Source organism: Hyaena hyaena, unplaced genomic scaffold (genome assembly GCF_003009895.1).
Source record: "Hyaena hyaena isolate Hyena2069 unplaced genomic scaffold, ASM300989v1 scaffold_550, whole genome shotgun sequence".
In the NCBI taxonomy this organism is placed as follows: domain Eukaryota; kingdom Metazoa; phylum Chordata; class Mammalia; order Carnivora; family Hyaenidae; genus Hyaena; species Hyaena hyaena.
Window position 1 is genome coordinate 433,411 of NW_024081182.1, and position 22,939 is coordinate 456,349.

Sequence of the window (22,939 nt, forward strand, 5' to 3'; positions counted from 1 at the left end):
GGAAACAAACTGAGGGTCCCTGGAGGGGTTGTGGGAGGGGGGATGGGCTCAATGGGCAAGAGTCATTAAGGAGGACACTTGTGGGGATGAGCACTGGGTGTTATATGTAGGGGATGAATCACTGGATTCTACTCCCGAAATCAATTATTGCACTTTATACTAACTAACTTGGATGTAAATTTAAAAAAAATAAAATAAAAACAAAGTGGCTAACAATTATCTTTGTGCACTAAGAATTTAATAAGTATTTATTTCCTTAAAAAAATAAATATGAAAAAAGGTTTTTTTAATGTTTAGGTTTGAGAGAGAGACAGAGCGTGAGCAGGGATGGGGCAGAGATAGAGGGAGACACAGAATCCGAAGCAGGCTCCAGGCTCCGAGCTGTCAGCACAGAGCCCGACGTGGGGCTCAAACCCGTGAACTGTGAGATCATGACCTGAGCTTAACCGACTGAGTCACCCAGGCGCCGCTAAAATAAATGTTTCTGCATCCACTGGTGTTTTCACTGGGAATGTCATTGCATTTAGGAATTAATGTCTCTAAAAACTGGAGTCTTTCTCTCTCCCACTTCCTGTACTGTCAGGCAAGTCACTTTGCCTTTCTGAGGTCTCAGCCTGCCCCTTAATAAAATAGGGGATACCAGCAGAACCCGCCCCACAAAGGTGAAATGAAATAATTTGTCTGTATTACTTAGCGTAGATGCTGGCAAGTAGTAGATGTTCAATAAATGATAGCAAATGTTGCTAGAATTATCACTGAGCCAGTGCAAGCCTTTACCTGGCAGGGGACCCTGAATACTTCCCCCCCACCCTGCTTCTACTCCTGAAATGCTCCATCAGGTGCTCTGACACTTTGTGTGGCTGGCACTCACAGGGGGGTGTCCAACCTGTCCCAATCACTGGTTTTCTCTCTGGAACACCCACTGCTGTGCCTGTGAGGCATTACTTAGCTGGTGCCCACGCATCGTGCGTTGCCCTGCTGGCTCGGGGAGGGGGGGGAGGGAGAGCCTGCCAAGGCCTGACTCAGGCTCCGAGCACAGCTCAGGCTCAGTTTCAGCCTACAGCATGCCTCATGTCTACCAGTTGCCTCACAACTCCGCGCTGCCCCCCGCCTCCCAGCACATGCACGTGTGTTTATTTAGGAACGACACACATCTGTTATATAAGTGACGTGCATGGATTGCTTACTGTGCTAATCTATCTAGTCTTATAGAAGACCCCTCCCTCAAATTGCTGATTTTTAAAAATATTTATTTGTTTTTGAGAGAGTGTGAGCGGAGGAGGGGCAGAGAGACAGAGAGAGAGGGAGTTGCAGAATCTGAAGCAGGCTCTGGGCTTTGAGCTATCAATGTAGAGGAGGTCGCGGGGCTCAAACCCATGAACTGTGAGATGATGACCTGAGTGGAAATTGGACACAACCTACTGGGCCACCCAGGTGCCCCTTTAATTTTATTTTTTAATAAAAATTGTACCTATTTAAGGTATGCAACATGATGATCTGATGATATACATACACAGTGAAATGATACCACAGTCAAACTAATTAACATATCATCTCCTCACATAGGTACCTTCTAGGTAATAAGAGCAGCCGAAATCTACTCTCTTAGCAAATTTCACTATTCAGAGGTATTTTTTTTTAATGTTTTATTTATTTCTAGGAGACAGAGAGAGAGAGACAGTGTGAGCAGGGGAGGGTCAGAGAGAGAGGGAGTCACAGACTGAAACAGGCTCCAGGCTCTGAGCTGGCAGTCAGCACGGAGCCCGACGCGGGGCTCGAACCCATGAACCTCGAGATCATGACCTAAGTGAAAGTCAGACACTTAACCAACTAAGCCACCCAGGCGCCCCAAATTTCACTATTCAGTCCAGTGTTCTTTATCTATATCCATCATGCTGTACGTTAGCTCTCTAGACTTACTCATCCTACATTACTGTAACTTGAGCTTCTGTAAAGAGCCACCTAGCAAGTATTTTAGGCTCTGCAGGCCACAGGGACTATGTCACAACTACTTACCTGTGCCAAAGACTATGGGAACGGGCCTGGCTAGATGCCAATAAAACTTCATTTACAAAAACAAGCTGTGGGCTTCTTTGCCAAACAGCAGTTTGCCAACCTCTGCTTTAGACCTCAAGTTTACTGACCAGAAAATAGATAATTTCCTTACCTAACAAATCCGATCTTTGCTGTCATTTGGAGGTTGTAATAGAGACCTCTTCACAACGTAGTATATATTTTGTCTTCCTAAAGCTGTATTTATTGTGTGATGGCATTACTGCCCCAACCCTGCCGTGGCCACTCAAACACACATTCACATGCACTGTGCTCATGGTGACCTGAGTACCTGGTGAAGATTCTTCCCTTCCCTTCCCTTCCTCTCCCCTCCCCTTCCCTTCCTCTACCTACCTACCTACCTATCATTTATCTATCAATCATCTCCGTTAGTTTCTCAGCTTTTATTTATTTAAAAAAATTTTAATGTTTATTTTTGAGAAAGAGCGCGTGCAAGCACAAGTGGGGGAGGGGCAGAGAGAGAGAGGGAGACACAGAATCCGAAGCAGGCTCCAGGCCCTGAGCTGTCAGCACAGAGCCCGATGCAGGGCTTGAACCCACGAACTGTGAGATCATGACTGGAGCCCAAGTTGGAAGCTTAACTGACAGAGCCTCCAGGCACCCCTATTTTTTTTTAAGTAATCTCTACACCCAAGGTGGGGCTCAAACCCACGATCCCTAGATCAAGAGTTGCATGCTCTACCAACTGAGCCAGTCAAGCACCCCAATTCCTGAGTTATTTGAAATGGTCTTTTTGAAAAGGAAAAAGGGCAGGTACCCCCCTCCCCCTGTGGCAGTGGAAGATAAGCCACCCAGAAAGGAGAGGGCTCCTTTTCTTCATTCCTCTGCAGTGATTCCCAGCTTTCTGGAAGTGAGGTATCAGTGCTCCAAACAGCTGTTCCTGGCACCCCAGGACTCATCATGTCTGAGCATAGCATGTGTCGAGTCCCAGGGGGTGGACTGAAATCTGAGGGGCTCTGGGGTCCCAAGAGCTGAGAGGACTCAAGGACTGGCTGTGGGAACACAGACTCGGCTTTCAAACTTCACGCCGCTGCTCCTACCCCACCTCCTCCTTTTGAACTTGGGTCTCCACACCCCAGAGAGGGTGTGTAGGTGGCCCATGAGTCCCTTTCCCACCTTCTCCCTGCAGAGGAAGACAATGCTAATGAAAAGAAAGGAGAAGCCCACGCCAGGGCACCTTGGGCCCAAGATTCTATGGAAAGCAAGTCATCCCTTCACCTTTCAACACACTCCCCTCAGCTCCTGACAAACTGTCTCCTTGGAGACATGGACAGCTCTAACATCCATCCTACAACCGTCCCTCTGGTCAACCAGCAAATGTTGCCTGATGTGTGCCTCCTGGGAACAGCCGGCACGGACTGCATGTTTAGACTGTACGAGCATCATCCCGGCGACTGCTCGCATTGGCAGTCCGGGGGAAGAGCTGTCACCCTATTCTCAGACAGGACAGCTGGCTGTGCATGTAGGCCACACACATGGCCGTTCACATGCCCCATTCTCTCTGCCTGAGGATTTCTTGGTGCTACTGAAGTTTTCTGTGTCCAAACAAGACAGTCCTAAAGTGCCAAATGTTTAATATTTCCAGAGGCAACCCTCGGGCTCTGAGGGAGGAGGGTCAGCAGTTAAATGTACCAGCTCCTACATCATCATCATTGCCAAGTGTATTCTACAGGGCTCCCAGCACAGCTGAGCCCCAGCTGCCCGCAGGGCTGGTCTGCGCAGCCATCATCTGCTTTTCTCCTTTCTCTTCTTCCACTTAGGCTTCTGGGGGGGTCATTGCCCCAGCACCCAAGCTGCACTCAAGTCCTTGCTTCAAGGTCTGCCTTTGAGGCATCTCAACTAAGATAACAAGGAGACCGAAGCCCAGAGAAGTTGTGTGGCTTGTAGAAGGATACGCAGCTAAGGAGCGAGGGGTCCACGATTTGATCCATGGCTTCTATGACTCCAAAGCCCAGGGGGGCCGATTACGGTTATCACCTCATCTCTAGTGCCAAATGCGTGCCGTGAACCCATCTTCCCTCATCCCTGTTCTTTCTCATGCTTTTACCCTCTTCTGTACAACCATGGTAAGAAAGCCATTTCATTTTTCCAATGCATTTTTAAAATATTTACTTATTTATTTAGAGAGACAGAAAGAGGTAGAGCAGGAGCAGGGGAGGGAGGGGCAGAGAGAGAGGGAGGGAGAAAATGCCAAGCAGGCTCTGCATTGTCAGCACAGAGCCTGACGCGGGGCTCCAACCCACAAACTGTGAGATCATGACCTGAGCCGAAAGCAAGAGTCGGACACTTAACTGACTGAGCCACCCAAGCGCCCCAAGGAAATTATTTAATAGAGAAGGAAAATGCTCTTTTTTCCTCTTAAGAAACTTAACCTAGCCCTCCTGCCTTTGGCCTTTGACCTCCAGGCCATACCAATGCTCTGAATTGTTGGGATGGTTTGTTACACAGCAGTGGTAACTGCAACACCCTTGCACTCTTTGTGCCCCATGTTCATGAAGAAAAAGAGAACTCAAATGCATGGCACAAATAAATAATCTTTAATTTCAATAAATAGCTCCCCATTATGCCAGACACTAGGCTGTGGGAAAGATACAGAAGCATCCAACGGGGAGAGATCTAGTCTAACTACACTAATTCCTTAGCATGAGAAGAATGACTTTGGTTCACACACAAACACAGAGAGATTCGCAGAATATGACAAGGAAGGAGCCATCTTGGATGGGGGTGCAGCGGCCATTCTGATCCACGTAACTGTCTTCTGCAGGTCTTCCATGTGTCATGATCATCAGAATTTGGTCAAAAAAGGTTACTTTTGCTCTATCATATTCTAGTTACTTGACATTTGCACATGCTGTTACTGAAGGTGGGGTCTTGACAGACAGGAGGACACTGGGTGAAGTTTCACAGGGAGAGGCAGAGAGAAGGGAGAGCTCAGGACGGAGGTGCTCGCGAAGAGGACACACAGGGACACACACATGTTCGCCTGTGAGGGCACTCACCCGAGGACATCCACATACGCACCCACGGGGGGTCCTTAGGAATAAGCTAACACGACGACAAATTCAGTTAAGCCAGGGAAGTTTCTTACACTGGAATATTTTTTGTTGCCATTTGGTTTCTCCAAATAGTCTAATCTATCACATCCACTAAAGAGAAGACAGAGTACTTACACTTTGGGGGAAAGGGATCAGGTCTGAAGAACCCCAGGGACCAGCAGCTTGCCCAGAAGTCACCCAGTCAACGGGTGGACTTGGGGGTCGGGCCTCCTACACACTGGCCAAGCTCTCAGAGAATTTCATCTCAACAGAGGCTGGTGCCCTTGAGGAGGCCCTTTCTCTGGCCTGAAGGTTGAAAGTGCATTTTGGGGCAGGGGTATCAACAGGAGCAGACACCGCCAATGGGTCTCACGGCAGAGCCCAAGCAGCTTGTGACATACAGACGGGGTTTCCAGAGAGTTCTCAGGCCTTGCTCATTGAGGGCAGCCATTTTGCATTCAGTAGTCAGTTTCCTCTCTGTTCTGAGAGGATTTAGGGTGTGTGTGTGTGTGTGTGTGTGTGCTGTGACTGTGTGTGTAAGTGTGGATGTAACAGGCAGGTGACACATTTTTTTCCAGCTTAAAGTTTCTTTTTTTTTTTTTTTTTTTTAAACAAATGAAAGCTGCTTTTCCTGCAGCCCTCAGGTCACCTCCAGTGAGGCCGGGGACACGCGGTCGCACTCAGCCCGGGACCTCAGGCTGTGCCACTGCTCCACGGCAGTACGGTGAGTGTTGAGCATCCGTCGCCAGTGGTTGGACTCAGAGGGGCCCGAAGAATACTGGCCGATGACAATTCTCCCGATGAAGTCATTGCTGCTCTTCATGTTGTGGCCGAACACTAGGGAGCCAGAGGGGCGGGGGTGGCAGGGGGGAGGTTGCGAGGAAGGAGGAGAACGGAACAGGGAGGCAAGAACAAGACAGAGGTCGTTAGTCTACACGGTCCACCCCTGGAGACATGGGCTCCTTGTTTTTCGGACATCATCTATTTCTCTTATCGGTAAGAACTCTCCACTTCCCTCATCGCCTCCTCTCGTGGTCCTTTCGCTCCGTGTGGCCTGCTGTCCCTCACCATGCCGGGCACATTCCCGCCACCCAGCCTTTGTCCTGGCTCCGCCAGACAGCTGTGTACCCTCCATGGTGCAACTTCAAACTTACGGCCACCACGCCCCACACTGTCTGCAGGGCACGCTGCCTGGGGACTTCTAGTCGGGCGTTAAACCGGCTTTCTCACTCGCGGCATTGCTGACATTTGGGGTCGGGTAACTCTCTGTCACTGGGACGCTCCTGCGCCCTGCAGGATGGTTAGCAGCGTCTCAGGCCTCCACACACTAGAAGCCAGCAGCTGTCACCACCCTACATGTATGCAGCCGGGTCCAATATCCCCTTCGGGGTCAGTTCACACTGGATAAGAACGACTGGGTTCAGCTGCGGGCCACGGGGCCAGACACTCTGGGTGGTCATTCGGCTAGCTCTGGGACCGTGAGACAAATGAAGAATCTTTCTGAGACTCGGTTTCCTCCTAGGTGAAACAGGAATCTTTTTTTTAAACAAATTTTTAAATATTTATTTATTTTGAAAGAGAGAGAATGAGCGAGCAGGAAGGAGGGGCAGAGAGAGGGATAAAGAGAACCCCTTTAACTCCACAGAGCCCGACTTAGGGCTCAACCTCACAAATGGTGAGATCATGACCTGAGCCGAAATCAAGAGTCAGATGTCTAATGGACTGAGCCACCCGGGTGCCTTGAAACAGGAATCTTGACAGTACTTTACCTCACAAGTCATCGTGAGGTTTCAGTTACATAATGTGTGGAAGGCTCTCAGTACACAGTACCTAGAAAAGCACCTGATGAACGTTATACTGCTATTTTGAACCCAGATTTCTGTCTGTGGACCTTTTATAAAAGAGATTTTTATGTTTCCTCTGTTCCAGGCCATGAAGGCAAGTTCCCTGAGAAAAACGACCATGGCGATGTCTTCTACCCCTTGTCGTACTGCGCATCTCTTTGGAAGGCTTCCCTGTTAATTCTAATGCAAGCTTAATTTGTGTCTTTCAAACCTAATGAGATAGTTAGCTTGATTTATCTTCTCAGCCAAGTTCCGCCTAATTCTTTATCTGCGTGTGGGTAGTCCGGGCATGCCATCTCGATAACGGGAAAGCAGGCTGTGTCTGTGTTATAAATGAAGGGCTGCAGAATGGGAAATATCACAGATTCACCCAGCATGAGCCGAGCAAAAGCGGGCTGGATCCCAGGAGGGATGCCGATTATCAAATAAACCAGCTAAAATATGCAGCCAAAAACAGAGCTTGAATGCTAATGAGCCTCTGTTCTCCCCTGTGGGGTTCATACCAAGAATTCTAAATGATGAAAATTGGGGAGGGGGGGGGAATGGGAAGAAAAAAAGAAAAGTGGAAAAACAAAACCCAAAATCCCATCCATTGTCTAAAAACCAAAAAGACCCAGGATGAACAAGGTTAACCTGTACCACTCAGGTCTAGTACCACTCAAGGGTCCAGTATCTGTCAGTAATGTGGACAAAAATTGGACCATGTATATTTTTTGTAACTTGGTTAAGTCTTCGGTATGCATGGGTAATCTGGTTTATGTGAAGACCCCTTACAGAAGTGAAAAACTAGGACTGGAATCTTTGCTTAATAAGGGACATTACTAAGGAGTTCTCTGAAACATTGAGTTTTTTTTTTTTTGAAAAGGGAACACTCATGATTGTTTTGAACCATGCCTCGTGAGTAGTGTAAGGTTTGATCTCACCAAACAGAAACAAGTTACCAGAGTCCCCTTCTCTATGGGCCTTGGTAAAGGAAGATAACTACCATGAGGCCATTCCAGGCATTCCTTGGGGGCAAGATATCCTATCTTCCTCTGCCTCTCCAAAGATCAAGAAGGAAAATGCAGATACATCCTAGTAAATGGATGTAGGTTTTCCTTGGGAAAGGAAAGGAGTTTTAATAAAGAAAGGACTTCTCAAACACTCTCATGCACTACTGGTGAAAGAGGAAGTTGGTTCAACTTTTGTGAGAGTTCCACAGTATCTACTCAAAATAAAAATGTTGTTAACTTGTGATCCCAACAATTCCATTTCTAGGAATTTATCCCATAGATTTATCTGCACAAACGGACAACCATATACATACAAGGGTATTCTCTGGATGTTAGATAATGGATAATACCTGGATATTAGAGCTTTTAAGCCAAATCTGGCCCACTACCTGCTTTTTGTAAATAAAATTTTTATGTATTTATTTTTTTGAGAGAGAGAGCGTGTGCCTAGGCATGTAAGCAGGGGAGGGGAAGAGGGAGAGAGAGAATCTTAGGCAGGCTCCACACCCAGCATGGAGCCGGACACAGGGCTTGATCTCATAACTGTGAGATCCCAACCTGCACTGAAATCAAGAGTCAGACACTTAACCAAATGAGTCACCAGGTGCCCCTGTAAATAAAGTTTTATCGGAACCCAGTCAAACCCATCTGTCTATGGCTGCTGTTACACTACAGTAGCAGAGCTGAGGACCTGCCAAAAAGATTGTGTAGCCTGCAAAGCTGAAAATAGTTTGTCTCTGGCCCTTTATGGAAAAGTTTGCTGACTCCTGCTCTAGAACATTGTAAGAATGGAAAATGGAGGGTCGTCTGCGTAGCTCAGTTGATTGAGCATCAGACTCTTGATTTCAGCTCAAGTTGGGATCCTAGGGTCATGGGATTGTGCCCCGCATTGGGCTCTGTGCTGAGCGTGGAGCCTACTTGGGATTCATTCTCTCTCTCTCTCTCTCTCTCTCTCTCCCCCCTCCCCACTGCCTGCATCCCTTGCTCATGCACTCTCTCTAAAATAAAATAAATAAATACATTTTAAAAAGAATGAAAAATGGAAATAATAAAAATGTCCATGAAGAAATGTAGCTGAGGCTTGTGGTGCCCCGTCCACCCGCCCCCAGCCCACCCCAGAGGCCACCCGAATCTCTGTGGATCTCATCCAACCTCAGCCAAACAGAGCCCTCTGCCTGGGCCATGCCAGTCTATGCTAGCTACGATTTACAGTGGGGTGCTTGGGCCACACAATAGCAGTTTGACCTCTGCAGGGGCTGGAGACTAGGGTCAGCCACTGGGATGCCTATGAGACTGATCCCCTAATCGATATCCCAGATATCAAGGCTTGAGTGAACTTCTCTGGTTGGCAACCCTCCAAGTGTGTTTCCATTTAATCGGGACAATTAAGTGCCGTCCTGACAACTCCACTGGGAGATCGCGAATGGAAACTTGTGTGTGGTCTCTCTTGGACTCTGCCCTGCGTGCCTCTTTCCTTTGCTGAGCTGAATTGGTTTCCTTTTTCTGTAATAAACCATAACCACAAATATAATAGCTTTTCTAGGGCCACCTGGGTGGCTTAGTAAGCTGAGCATCTGACTTCGGCTCAGGTCATGATCTCATGGTTCCTGAGTTCGAGCCCCACGTCAGGCTCACTGCCATCAGCACAGCCCGCTTCAGATCTTCTGTCTCCCTCTCTGTCTCTGCCCCTCCCCCACTCACTCTCTCTCTCAAAAATAAACATTAAAAAAAATAATAATAGCTTTTCTAAGTCTGTGAATCCTTCCAGCCAATCACTTGATGGTCTTGGGGACCTTCCAAAGCTGCAGGTACCCACTTATCAAATGTCCCCGATTGGCTTGCCTCCCTTTGCTGCCTCACTTCCCCACTTTCTTATCAGTACTTCCCGGGGTCACCTCCTTAGTAGTTTACCTGAGCCCAAGACATTGTCTTAGGATTGGATTTGGGAGGCACCCAGAGTCAGATTGGAGGAGACTAATTAAATCATTCCTGATGTAATAATGTCATGGAAACCAATGTCACTGTTAAAAATGAGATGGACATATATATATATATATATATATATATATATATATCTCTCATATATATATATGATGGAAAAATCTCCAAGGCATATTGCTAGGAGACAAAGAAAGATGCAAAATAGTATGTGTAAACACATTCTCTTTTTTTTTGTTGTTAAAAAAATGTTAATATATAGAATAGAAAACAATCTGGAGGAATTTCACCAAACTGTTGAGGGTGGCTCTCTCTAGAGAGGGAAAACAGGGAACTTTCTGCATTCTGTGTTATATAAGTATGTACAGTTTGTGGTTCTTACAAGTACATATTGCTTTGGAAAGAAGACAAAAGAGAAAAACAAGTTGCCATTAGAGAATCCACATCTAAATCTCCAGAAGGGGAAGAAGACTAAAAGGAAGTCTAATATCCTACGCCCCTTATCCCAGTTTGCAAAGTCACTTGGCTTGGTGAATCATTTGGCCCTTGAAAGGTAGGCGCTCCTAAGTGATTCAGCCTTTCTGACGGGAAGCAGTTGGTGCCGTGACCATCTGAGTTAACTGGCAGGCTTCAGCACTCGCACACCATTGGGTAAAGTTGCGACAACCTTAACAGTCTTTTAGAAATCGAACGTTTAAAATGCAAATGACAATAAGCCAAAGCTGATTAAACTAATGATTTCTATTATAAAAAAGTTGCTGGGGAGAATATCAAGATTTGCCACCACGGTAAATTCTAGGGAACGTGTTGTTGGAGAAATGGGGAATTAAGACTGGATACATGTAGAATCCAGAAAGGGGCTCAGAGACAGTGGGCAATACCCCTACCCCTCCACTGTACAGATAAGGAAACCAAGTCACTGAGCTAGTTAGTGATACAACTTGAATATTTGCAGCAGATACCCCGTGAAGGAGGCCAATTCTTCATAACTAGATCCCTACTTTCTTCCTCTCGAGGAACAATCACAACTGGGAATGTTGATGCAAGGCACCCCCAAAGACCCCTGCTGGTTGTGTGGGGACTCAGGCTACTACAGTCGCTAGTATTAGTGGACGACGTCTCCTAGTCATCTCAAAGCGACTTTCCAACGACAGCACGATCCAGAAGTAGCATAAAAACCTCACAACAGTAGGAACAGATCAGAGCTTGTGCACAAATCCATGGAGAGGGCTCCTCACACTTTCTCTAAGAATCTATCTACTCTTGGGGCGCCTGGGTGGCTTAGTCGGTTAAGCGTCCGACTTTCGCTTAGGTCATGATCTCGCGGTTCGTGGGTTCGGGCCCCGTGTCAGGCTCTGTGCTGACTGCCAGCTCAGAGCCTGGAGCCTGTTTCAGTCTGTGACTCCCTCTCTCTCTGACCCTCCCCTGCTCACACTGTCTCTCTCTCTCCTAGAAATAAATAAAAAACATTAAAAAAAAAAAAAAGAATCTATCTACTCTTCATGGATTTAGACATACTGAATCAACCTGGTCATCTGATTTCCCCATCGGCAGTAATTTAAATTAATTTTGTGGATTGTGGCTGGCAGACAGGTATAAGGACTTTAAAAAGTACAGCAGAGGGGCGCCTGGGTGGCTCAGTTGGTTAAGCAACCAACTCTAGACATGGGCTCAGGTTGTGATCTTGCAGTCATGAGATCAAGCCCAGCGTCGGGCTCTGCACTGAGAGTAGATCCTGCTTGGGATTCTCTCCCCTGCACTTTCTGCCCCTCCCCCACTTGTTCACACACACACACACTCTCTCTCTCTCTCTCTCTCTCTCAAAATAGACAAATAAACATTTTTTTAAAAGTACAGAAGGGGCACCTGCGTGGTTCAGTCGGTTAAGTGTCCAATTCTTGGTTTAGGCTCAGGTCATGATTTCACAGCTTCATGAGTTTGAACTCTGCACTGGCCTCTGCTTGGGAATCTCTCTCTTTCTCTCTCTCTCTGCCCCTTCCCCACTCATGCTGTCTCTCTCACATAAATAAATAAACTTTTAAAAAGTTATAAGAAAAACGGTACAGGAGAAGGGGGTCACTTGGTAAAGGAGCAAACAACCCTGTACTCCTTCAAAAAGTCAAGCAATATTCACTCTGTGATCATTTATTTCTACAGTTATGACTCCAAATCAGTCAGAAAGCTCAGTGTTCCAGTTAATGGGTCAAAGGAAGTATCAAAAGTTTTCTATTAAACACAGTTAAAATTTTAAACCCTTTTCTTAAGTCAAAGGGGAGAGGGTCCAGTCAGTGGAAGACTCCGTTCGTGCCCCGGCCCCCATGGTTACAGAGTAGAGCCACCACCTTGCCTAGCAACGTGCTGGTACCTGTCGGTCACACTGTGTTCTCTCCTTAGCCTTGACAAATCTCAAGCACCCTGATGCTACAGTCCCTGGGGACGGTCCTCTGTGAAGACAGGCGAGCCACCAAAGTCCAGTTCCATCCTCAGACAGGGCTTGGGTACACCTGGCATATTGCACGCCCTAGAATTTTAGGCTCAACTTATCTCTAAAGAATTAACAACATATCTGTTTGTCTCTGTGGCACCACTCACCATGGCAACTCAGGTGAGGGAAAGAACTCTGGCAAAAGCCAAAGCATCATGAGAGGCACCCACTGGGCTCAAGGACCAGGCTTTGAAAGAGCATGGAGATTAAGACTGCTTTATTAAGCACCTACTATATGCACGGCCCAGGGCTAAGCACATCATGTGGATTAACTCGCTAAATCTCCCTATCAACCCTCTAGAGTGAGGTTTCTCACCCTTAGAACTACTGACATTTGGGACCAGATCATTCTGTGTTGAGGGGTTGTTTTGAGCATTGTGGGATGTTTAGAAGCACCTCTGAGCACCAGATGCCATTAGCAGTTCCCTCCCCAGCTGCGACAACCCAAAGTTATCTCCAGACATTGTCACACATTCCCCAGGAGCATCATCCAACCCTTCTGCATTAAGGACCATGCCTCTTAGGCAGTTGCTGTCACTGGCCCACTTTACAGCCAGGAGACTGAGGCACAGGGCAGTGCCAGGAGATCACCCACGGCTCCAGTCAAAATCTGGGCACCCTGAGTGAGTCAGGGGCAAGCTGAGGCTTTCACATGTTGATATTTGCTGTGAAAATGAAGCTGTTCTACCCCGCAAGAGCTAAACTCTTTGGGTTGCTAATTGAGTTTGCCAAGGCCTCCGATCTGGAAGGGAAGTGGGATGACTTAGCGTGTGGGTGTCATAAACACTGCAAATTAAAAGGAAAAAGAAAAAATCTCAACAGCTCCCCATTTCGCATGGATGCTTCACAAGGTGATACCCCATGTGCAGCTTCGAGGCCCACAGTTCAGGGATGCTCTCAGGTCATGGTCAGAGCCCCACCTCATCACAGACCCTCTAGTCCGTCTCTTGGGTGCTGAGTTAAGCTGTTCCCCCATTTCTGAAAAACAGAATGCATGAAGCCAGCGAAACCCATCCCGGGCTGTTTTCTGGTCCTCCCTAATTCCTCAGCGTGGAGGGACCCCACACTTTGTCTAGATGTTCAGGAGTTACCTCGACTCTCAGAGGAGCCCCAGAGCAGTCACCTTGGCCCTGTTTCCTCCCGTGTCCCCTCCCACAGGCCAGCTAGGACACACCCCAACAAAGCTGGCATCCATTCTCTCATCAGCTTTTACAAAACTTCCTCAAACTACAGCACTCTCTTTTGTTTCTTTTTCTCTTTGAAAGCTAAAAGCTGTTTCAGATGTTTCTTCAAAACTGGGTAAATCATATCCCTTCCCTGGGCCTCAGTTTTCCCGCTTTTATAATGGGTATGTCGATAAAGGTTTTAAGGCCCTTTTCAACTATAACATTCCTTGGAATGTCTCTAAGAAGTTTCATCTATGATTTAGGGTGAGGTTTCATCTTGTGATTCATAGCAGCTGCTCAAACAGAACGTTTTTCTCCATGTTTTGCCTCCTGGCAGTCACAAGGACAATTTAGGTAACGGTATTATTGTAATGAAAATCAGCAATACCAAATCCTGAGTCCTGTATGTTAGGCACTGAGAAAAGTAGTTTATCTACATTTTTTGACTCAATCCCCACCACAATCCTATCAGGGAAGGTACGTTCATATCCCCATTTTGCAGATGGAGAATTAGAGGGGTTAGGAGGTTGAGCGCTCAAGGTCACAGGGCCTGCCTGTGGCAAAAAGGATGGACACTCAGAGCTCAGCATCACTTCTTCTCTTTGAAGGAAAACTCTCACCCATTCCCCCTTCCACTGACCCTGACATAGGACAACGGGATTGGGAGTAGAAGCATTTTGCATGTGAATATGTTTGAAGGGGAGCTGGGCCCTCAAGCTGGTGTGTGAAGCAAGAGATGCCAAGAGCCAGGATGGGCCTCAAAGACCCCTGGCGAAGGTGCTATGTTGGAGACCTTCCCGGCATCTCTCTGGGGTGCAGCAGCTTTGCCTCAGCATCTGAATGGCTACCTCTTTAGGTGGGCAGCAGGCAAGGAGTTGTCTCATGTTTACCGACGATTGATACGAAAAATAAGATAATGGCACTTAACACTTACATAGTGCGAATTTTGTGTCAGCCCCCATCTATGGATTCGCGATGACACTGCAGTAAATGATTTTATTCCCGACTCTATTTACAAGGTAAGTACTATTATTATCTCCTTGGGTCTAGAGGTCACACACTATCACATGGCCTGCTTTCCTGAGGATGCACTAGAGAGAGCCCCGAGCATGTGGTGGGCACGTCACCTTGACTCCTTGGACTGCCCTGCAGACCTCTCACTCCATTGAAAGCACAAGGCCCAGGGGCACCTGGGTGCCTCAGTCGGTTGGGCATCTGACTTCAGCTCAGGTCATGATCTCAGGGTTCATGAGTTCAAGCCCCATGTTGGGCTCTGTGCTGACAGCTCAGAGCCTGGAGTCTGCTTTGGATTCTGTGTCCCCCTCTCTTTGCCCCTCTCCCACTCACACTCTGTCTCTCTCTCCCAAAAATAAATAAACATTAAAACTCCACACCTGAAAAACAAACAACCCAGTGAAGAAATGGGCAGAAGATATGAACAGACACTTCTCCAAAGAGGACATCCAGATGGCCAACAGACACATGAAACGATGCTCAGCATCCCTCCTCATCAGGGAAATACAAATCAAAACCACACTGAGATACCATCTCACGCCAGTCAGAGTGGCTAAAATGAGCAAATCAGAGAACTCGAGAGGCTGGCGAGGATGTGGAGAAACGGGCACCCTCCTACACTGTTGGTGGGAATGTAAACTGGTACAGCCCCTCTGGAAAACAGTGTGGAGGTTCCTCAGGAAACTAACAATAGAACTCCCCTAGGACCCAGCAATAGCACTGCTAGGAATTTACCCAAGGGATACAGGAGTGCTGATGCATAGGGGCACATGTACCCCAATGTTCATAGCGGCACTCTCAACAATAGCCAACACATGGACAGAGCCTAAGTGTCCATCAGTGGACGAATGGATCAAGAAGATGTGGTTTATCTATACCATGGAATACTACATGGCAATGAGAAAAAATGAAATCTGGCCATGTGTAGCAACATGGATGGACCTTGAGGGTGTTATGCTGAGCGAAATAAGTCAGGCAGAGAAGGACAAATATCATATGATTAGGGTGAACTTAACTGAGGACCATGGGGGAGAAGAAGGGGGGAAATGGTGGGGGAAAGGGAGAGAGGCAAACCATGAGAGACTCTTGAATGCTGAGAAACGAACTGAGGACTGATGGATGTGGGAGGGGGAGGGAGATGGGCATGGAGGAGGGCACTTTGGGGATGAGCACTGGGTGTTATATGGAAACCAACTTGACAATAAACTATTTGTAAGAAAAATAAATAAATAAATAAATAAATAAACATTAAAAAAATTTTTTTAAAAAAGAAAGCCCAAGGGCCAGGATGGAGGTCCTTTTGGGACAGGTCTATAGGGAATATAAGCTCAGAGCGAGTTGTTCAATTCTTTTCATGCAGTGGTTCTCAGCTGGGCCCATTCTGCTCCCCGAATCTGGCAACGTTAGGGGACATGTGGATTGTCACAACCAGGGGGAGGGGGAGGGCTGTGCTGCTCACCACCCTACCGTACTCAGGGCAGCCTCGCCACAAAGAATCGTCTGGTCCCAAACGCCCACAAGCACTGAGAATGAGCAGCCTTGCCTTCAGGGAAAAGCATGTGGCCTGGGGTTTCCCTTCATTAATCCACCACCGCAAGCCGGGGAGTGGGGGGAGAGGCCTCTGAGAACTGTCACCTTGGCCTTGGAATTAGGTCTCTTCCACCTTCCTCAAGACATAGGACCTGAGACGGAAGTTCCCTTAGAAATCCCTTCCCCCCCCGCCCCCCGTGGGTCTGTTTCCTTCCTCCTCTGTGCGGACCCTGAGCCGAGCGAGCGTTTGCTGCGTTTGTAAAGATGGCAGATGGGTGGAAGAATCACTTTCAGATCTGCATGTGAATCACGCCTTCTCAGAGGAAGCATTTAAAGGTGTGACTATAATATAATGTGCTTGTTTTTACAGGAACAGCCGCAACGTAAGTATCTGAGAGAGGATCATCTTTGTACGCTTGTTTCTGAGCCGCTGGCTTCACTCTGGGGAAAATGTGCACTACAAACTGACTTCAGAGCTATTTGTAAAACACCTGTTGAACCTCCAGGTTCAGGGGTCATTAATCTAGCCTTCCCCTCTCCATATTTGGAAATAATTGAGAAACAAGTGAGAAAATGAGAGAAGTATCAGAAACATGTGAATCACTTGGAAGGCTCTGAAAAAGCCTAGTGCCCAGAAACCCAGTCCAAGAGATTCTGTTGATTGGTTTGGGGTCAGGGGCTGGATTCCAGGGTTTTTCAGATGCTCCCCAGGTGATTCTCACGGGGTCAGGTTACATACACTGTTAGATGCAGAACAAAACTGTGGTTGGGTTGGTAGCTTAGCTGGATTGTAGGAAGGGGCCTGGCCCTAATATGTGTTCTCCCGGAATTAAACTTCTCTGACCAAAACCTATGCGGGCCTTGTCACTTCAGGGCCAAGCCTGAACAGCAGGTGCCCTGAAGGAGCCACAGAGAATGTCGCCTGTTGTAGGCAGGTAGGTCCCAGCGAGACGGGGGCTGGGGCCTACCTTAATCCCATCCGGCAGAAGACTGTGGACCTCCAGATGAAAACTGTTCCCAGTGAGCTAAGTCAACTCTTCCTTGGGAGGAGTGAATACAAGATAAGAGAGAATAAATCAAATAATAAGATGAATGAAAGAGAGCCCAGAGGTGTTACATCAGGGCAAGGGTAGCAGACTTTTTCCATATAGAGACAGACGGTAAATATTCTAGGCTTCAAGGGTCACCTGTAGTGTCTGTCACAACTACCCTGCTATTGCAGCAGAAAGCAGCCACGGGGTGCCTGGGTGGCTCAGCTGGTCACATGTCCGACTCTTGATTTTGACTCAGGTCATGGTCTCACAGTTCATGAGATCGAGCCCCATGCTGGGCTCTGGGCTGACAGTGCAGAGCCTGCTTAGGATTCTCTCTCTCCCTCTCTCTCTCGCTCAAAATAAATAAACAACAAAAAAGCAGCCACAGACAATATGTAAATGAATGCACATGAAGTGACATAATAAAATGTCTATATTTGGTCTCTGCCCCCACTTCCTGACACAGAGCCCCTAAAACTCTTGTAATTTCCAAGCGAAACAGGTGACAGAAGCATATTTTTTATTATAATACTTGGTCTTAGTCCCTGGTTCACAACACAAGAGCTTCTAAGACCCCTGGAATCTTCAAGTGAGGAGTGTCTTCCTGTATACTAATGAGATGGCCAAGGTCTCCAGATAGTTTCAGGAGCGGGGCTGGCTGCCAGAAAGCCCACGGCATGCTGAGAGGGCTGGACCTTTCAGCTCATCCCAACTCCCCAACCTCTGGAAAGAGGACACGGATCGGAGACTGACTTAATCACCAGTGGTCAGTGATTTCATCAATCACGCCTATGTAATGATTTTCTGTATGTCAAGCTTTACCAAAAAGTCAACTTTATTTTTAAAAAGTTTGTTTAATGTTTTATTTATTTTTGAGAGAGAGAGACACACAGCATGAGCAGGGGAGGGCCAGAGAGAGAGGGAGACACAGAATCTGAAACAGGCTCCAGGCTCTGAATTAGCTGTCAGCACAGAGCCTGACGCAAGGCCCGAACCCACGAACTGTGAGATCATGACCTGAGCTGAAGTCAGGTGCTTAATTGACTTAGCCACCCAGGCGCCCCAAAAAATCAACTTTAAAAAACAAATGAATAGGAACTAATGTTTGCTACTGATCTTGAAAGGCATGGAGACAATATGAATTAAGAGATACAGAGAGAGAGAGACAGACAGGTAACAAAGCAAACAGCAAAATAGTCATTGTAAAATCTAGGTGGTGGGAATACGGGTGTTGACTGAATAATTCTTCCAGTATTTTCTTAAAGGGTCTCAATAAAATGTGGAGATAATAAAAGACAAACATACAAACTCAACTGCTTTACTTTCATAGCTGTTCACTTGCTTCTTTCTGCCACAGAAATCTCGGTTTCCAGGTCTGTGCGGCCACTCTGCTCACAGGCTGGTCACACGAGTGAACAAGGCCACACTCCCCAGAGAGGGGCCCAGGGGCTACCGGTGCGTCTCGCCAGCTTAACCCAGGGACCACAGCAGCCAGACCACAACATGGCCAGAAACACCATCCTGGGCCTGAACAGAAGGGTCTGTTCTGTGCTGTCTAATCACAACAGCCAACAAAAGATTCACGTCTACTTTGGACCGATGAGCATGCCGGGTCCTCTTTCAGGTGTCCCCGTGCTGTAAATGCTTTGCTCCTGCCACAGGAAAAGCTCATGACCAATGTCCCACGCCATGAGACACCCAAGAAACGCAAATTAAAATCACATCCACAAGTTTTATTTAAAAAAAAAAATTTCTGGGTGCCTGGGTGGCTCAGTCGGTTAAGCATCCGACTCTTGGTTTCAGCTCAGGTCACGATCTTACGGTTCGTGACTTCAAGCCCTGTGTCGGGCTCTGCGCTGACAGTAGAGAGGCTGCCTGGGATTCTCTCTCTCTCCCTTTCTCTCTGCCCCTCCCTCGCTTGTGCTCTCTCTGTCTCTCAAAATAAATAAATAAACCTAAAAAAAATAAAGAACTTTTAGTTTCACTAAACCTGAAAAAATAAATAAGATAAATATTTTTTTTAATTTCCCCTCAGTTTTCTTTACCAAAGTATTATTTTCATAGGATAAAATCCATCCATTTTAAGTATACAATTGGATGAATACTGATTATTGTACACAAACATGTTAACTACCACTAAAATCAAGATACACAGTTCTCTCCCTCCGACAAAGCTCCCTCTTTTTCCTTTCGCCTCCATCCTTTTCTCCGACCCAACTGGGCCAAGTTTGGCTTACACTAGAAGTTCATAAAAATGGCATCACACAGTATACAGTCATTTGCATTATACCGTAATGTCTCTGAGACTCATCCATGTGTACACATATTGGTATTCTGTCCTTTTTTATTGCTGGGTAGTATTCCAATGCATGATGTATCATGACTGGTTTATCCATCCACGAGCTGATGGACATTTGGGTTGTTTCCAGGTTTGAGGCTGTTGCAAGGAATGCCATTTGGAACATCTGTGTGCATGGCTTTCTGCAGACATACGTTTTCATTTATCTTTGGCTCCTAGAGGAAGGCTGGTTTGTATAGTCAATGTTTCAAATAAAAATACTTAACTTTCGAAGGCTGTGGCTCACTGCTTTCCAAAGTGGTCAGAGCATCTTGCATTCCTGCCAGAAATGTAGGGAAGTTCTAGCTGCCCCCCATCCTTGCCAACACTTGGAATTTTCAGCCTTTATTTTTAAATTAAAAAAAAAATATGTGTATTTATTTTTGGGTGAGTGTAAGCGGGGGAGGGGCAGAGAGGGGGACAGAGGATCCAAAGCAGGCTCTGTGTTGACAGGCTGACAGCAGCGAGCCCAGTGTGGGGCTGGAACTCATGAACTGTGAGATCATGACCTGAGCTGAAGACAGAGGGACACTCAACCGACTAAGCCACCCAGGGGCCCGGTATGTCCCACCTTAGCTGTACTAGAGGATGTACAGTGCATTTTACGGTGGTTACTTTGCACTTCTGATGACTAATGAGGAAGAGCATCTTTTCTGGTGCTGCTTTGATGTTCCTATGTCTACTTGCAAAGTGTGTCTGTTCAAATCTTTGCCCACTTTTTATTGGATTATGGGCTGTTCTCTTGTTACTGAGTTATCAGAATTCTTTATATATTCTGGAGACAGGTTCTTTGTTGGTTACGTTTTGCAAAAAAGCTGCTCCTTTTTAAAATTTATTTTTGAGAGTAGACAGAGCAAGAGTGGGGGAGGGGCAGAGAGAGCAGGAGACAGGGAAACTGGGAGCAGGCTCCAGGCTCCAAGCTGTCATCACAGAGCCCGACGTGGGGCTCGAACTCACAGACTATGAGATCATGACCTGAGCTGAAGTTGGACGCTTAATGGACTGACCCAGTCACCCCCCAAAAATTCCTTTTTTTTTTTTTTAATGTTTTTTTATTTATTTCTGAGAGAGAGAGAGAGAGAGACAGCGTGAGCAGGGGAGGGTCAGAGAGAGAGGGAATCACAGAATCCGAAGACAGGCTCCAGGCTCTGAGCTGGCTGCCAGCACAGAGCCTGATGCGGGGCTCGAACCCACAAACCGTGAGATCATGACCTGAGCTGAAATTGGACGCTTAACCGACTGAGCCACCCAGGTGCTCCAAAAAATTCCTCTTGAGATGTGCCTTGCTTTGTTATTTTCCTAACTCTTTCAGAGAGTTAAGAAAGTCTTAAGTCTTAAGTCTTAAGACTTAAGTCTTTCAGGGGTGCCTGGGTGGCTTAGTCGGTTAAGCGTCCGACTTTCGCTTAGGTCATGATCTCATGGTTCATGGGTTCGAGCCCCGCGTCGGGCTCTGTGCTGACTGCCAGCTCAGAGCCTGGAGCCTCTTTCAGAGTCTGTATCTCCCTCTCTCTCTGATCCTCCCCTGCTCATGCTGTCTCTCTCTGTCTCCTAGAAATAAATAAAAATATTAAAAAAAAAAAAAAAAAAAAAAAGAGTTAAGTCTTTCAGAGAGCAAAAGTTTTAAATCTTGATTAAGTCCATGTATCACTTTTTCACACAGTTCATTTCAAAATAAAATACATGCACACTCTGGGTTCTGGAAGCCAGCAACCAGTGTGGACTTGCCTTGCTGAGGCCAGCTAAGAAATGAAAAACTAATCTGAAGCAGATCTGGGGTAGGGGGGACCTGATTGCTTGTGATTATTTTTCTGTACTTTTCTATATATTTGAATTATTGTATAATACATAATGAAAAATCAAACTGCTTTTCAAAGGTAAAAAAAAATCACTTTGTAGTTATTCAGCACTTCATAATTTTCAAAGCTTGCTTATTTCAGCCTTACAAGAATCCTTTTTTGCAGGGGCGGGGGGGGGCAGGAGTTGGGGCCTCCCTGGGCCACACAGGTGCAAAAACATTTGCCAAAATCCTCTGCTTCATTTGTAAGAAGACAGAAAAGAATAAAATTGTGCCACTTTTTTTTTTTTGGATTGCAAATTTTGACACTAGCCATCAAAACAGACAAACATGTATGCTTCGACCAAGCAATCCCACGGCTGGGTTTTTAGTTCATGGTATATTTGGACACATCAGAAGAGATGTGTTGAGGATGCTTACCCCAATAATGCTTCTAACTGCAAAAAAAAAAAAAAAAAAAAAAAGTTGGCAATAGTCCCAATGTTACCAACAGGGGACTAATTAAATAAATTCTTCAACTCCTGGACTTAATGAAATATCACGCGGTCATTCCAAACAGTTGGGGGAACCTGCACTCCACATCAGCCGTACCGATCTGCCTTCTATTTCTCCTGCATAAAGCTTCTGCACTTGCTATTCTTTTTGGCAGCAATGCTCTTTCCACACCCACATATCCCTAGGCACATCTCTGACCTCCTTCATGTCCTGGCTCAAATGTCCCCTTCTCCATGAGGCCGTCCCTGGCCACTGTGGAAAAAACTGAAATCCTGACTCCAACACTCAGTATTCTCTTTCCTTCCATTTCCTCCTTAGCACCGAACATCATCTCTACATGGCATCATACAGATTTGTCTGTTTGCTACTTGTCTTCCCATGTTTAGGTAGCCATCTCAAGAAACCGGGATTTTTTTTTAAGTATATCTATTTATTTAGAGAGACCGAGAGAGCTGGGGAGGGGCACAGAGAGAAAGAGGGAGAGAGAGAATCGCAAGCAGGCTCCGCACTGTCAAGGAGGATATGGGGCTCGAACTCACGAACCATGGCATGACATCCTGAGCCGAAATCAAGAGTCAGACGCTTAACCGACTGAGCCATCCAGGTGCCCCAAAACTAGGATTTTTGTCTAATTTGTTTACTAATGTATCCATAGTGCCTGGCTCTCATATACGTAAGTAGGCTAATATGAAAGAATGCCCAAGCTTCACTGTGTGAAAAGAGCAAGTTGCAGAAAAGTGTGTATAGTTTGGATACTAACAATAGCAGATGGAGACACACACACACACACACACACACACACACACACACACACACTCATGTACACCTGTCAGATATATAGGTACATACATGCGCACATACACATATACACATAAATGCATATATTCCTAAGAAGAAGACTTGTTAAGAGGAAATACCTTTAAGTAGGGAGAACTGGGGATTTTTACTTTTTATTCTACTCTCTCCCAAGAGCTGTATTATATATACAAACGTGTATTAATATATATCCTTTATAATAACAATACTGAAAAGCCATCAGAACTCCTCTCCCTCGTAAACCCTGCGTGTCACCACACACAAGTGACACGGACCCATAAACCACAAGGTGGGGAGGAGCAGGGACCGGATTGAAAAACCCGCTGCTTCTCATCCTGAGAGGGCTCCACCTGCCCACGCCTGCAGAGCCAGGCCGCGCTCCAT

The 22,939-nt window shown here is 46.5% G+C and overlaps 1 protein-coding gene across 1 annotated transcript in view; it reads right to left on the reverse strand.

Moving 5' to 3' along the window:
• Positions 1–4,587: 4,587 nt before the first annotated feature.
• The window catches only part of SYT17 (synaptotagmin 17), an 88,424-nt gene continuing 70,072 nt past the window's right edge, over positions 4,588–22,939 (reverse strand). Inside the window, exon 10 of the mRNA XM_039255874.1 lies at positions 4,588–5,945. Coding sequence (XP_039111805.1) covers positions 5,749–5,945 — 197 coding nt within the window. The 3' untranslated portion in view covers positions 4,588–5,748. The remainder of the gene's footprint in view (positions 5,946–22,939) is intronic.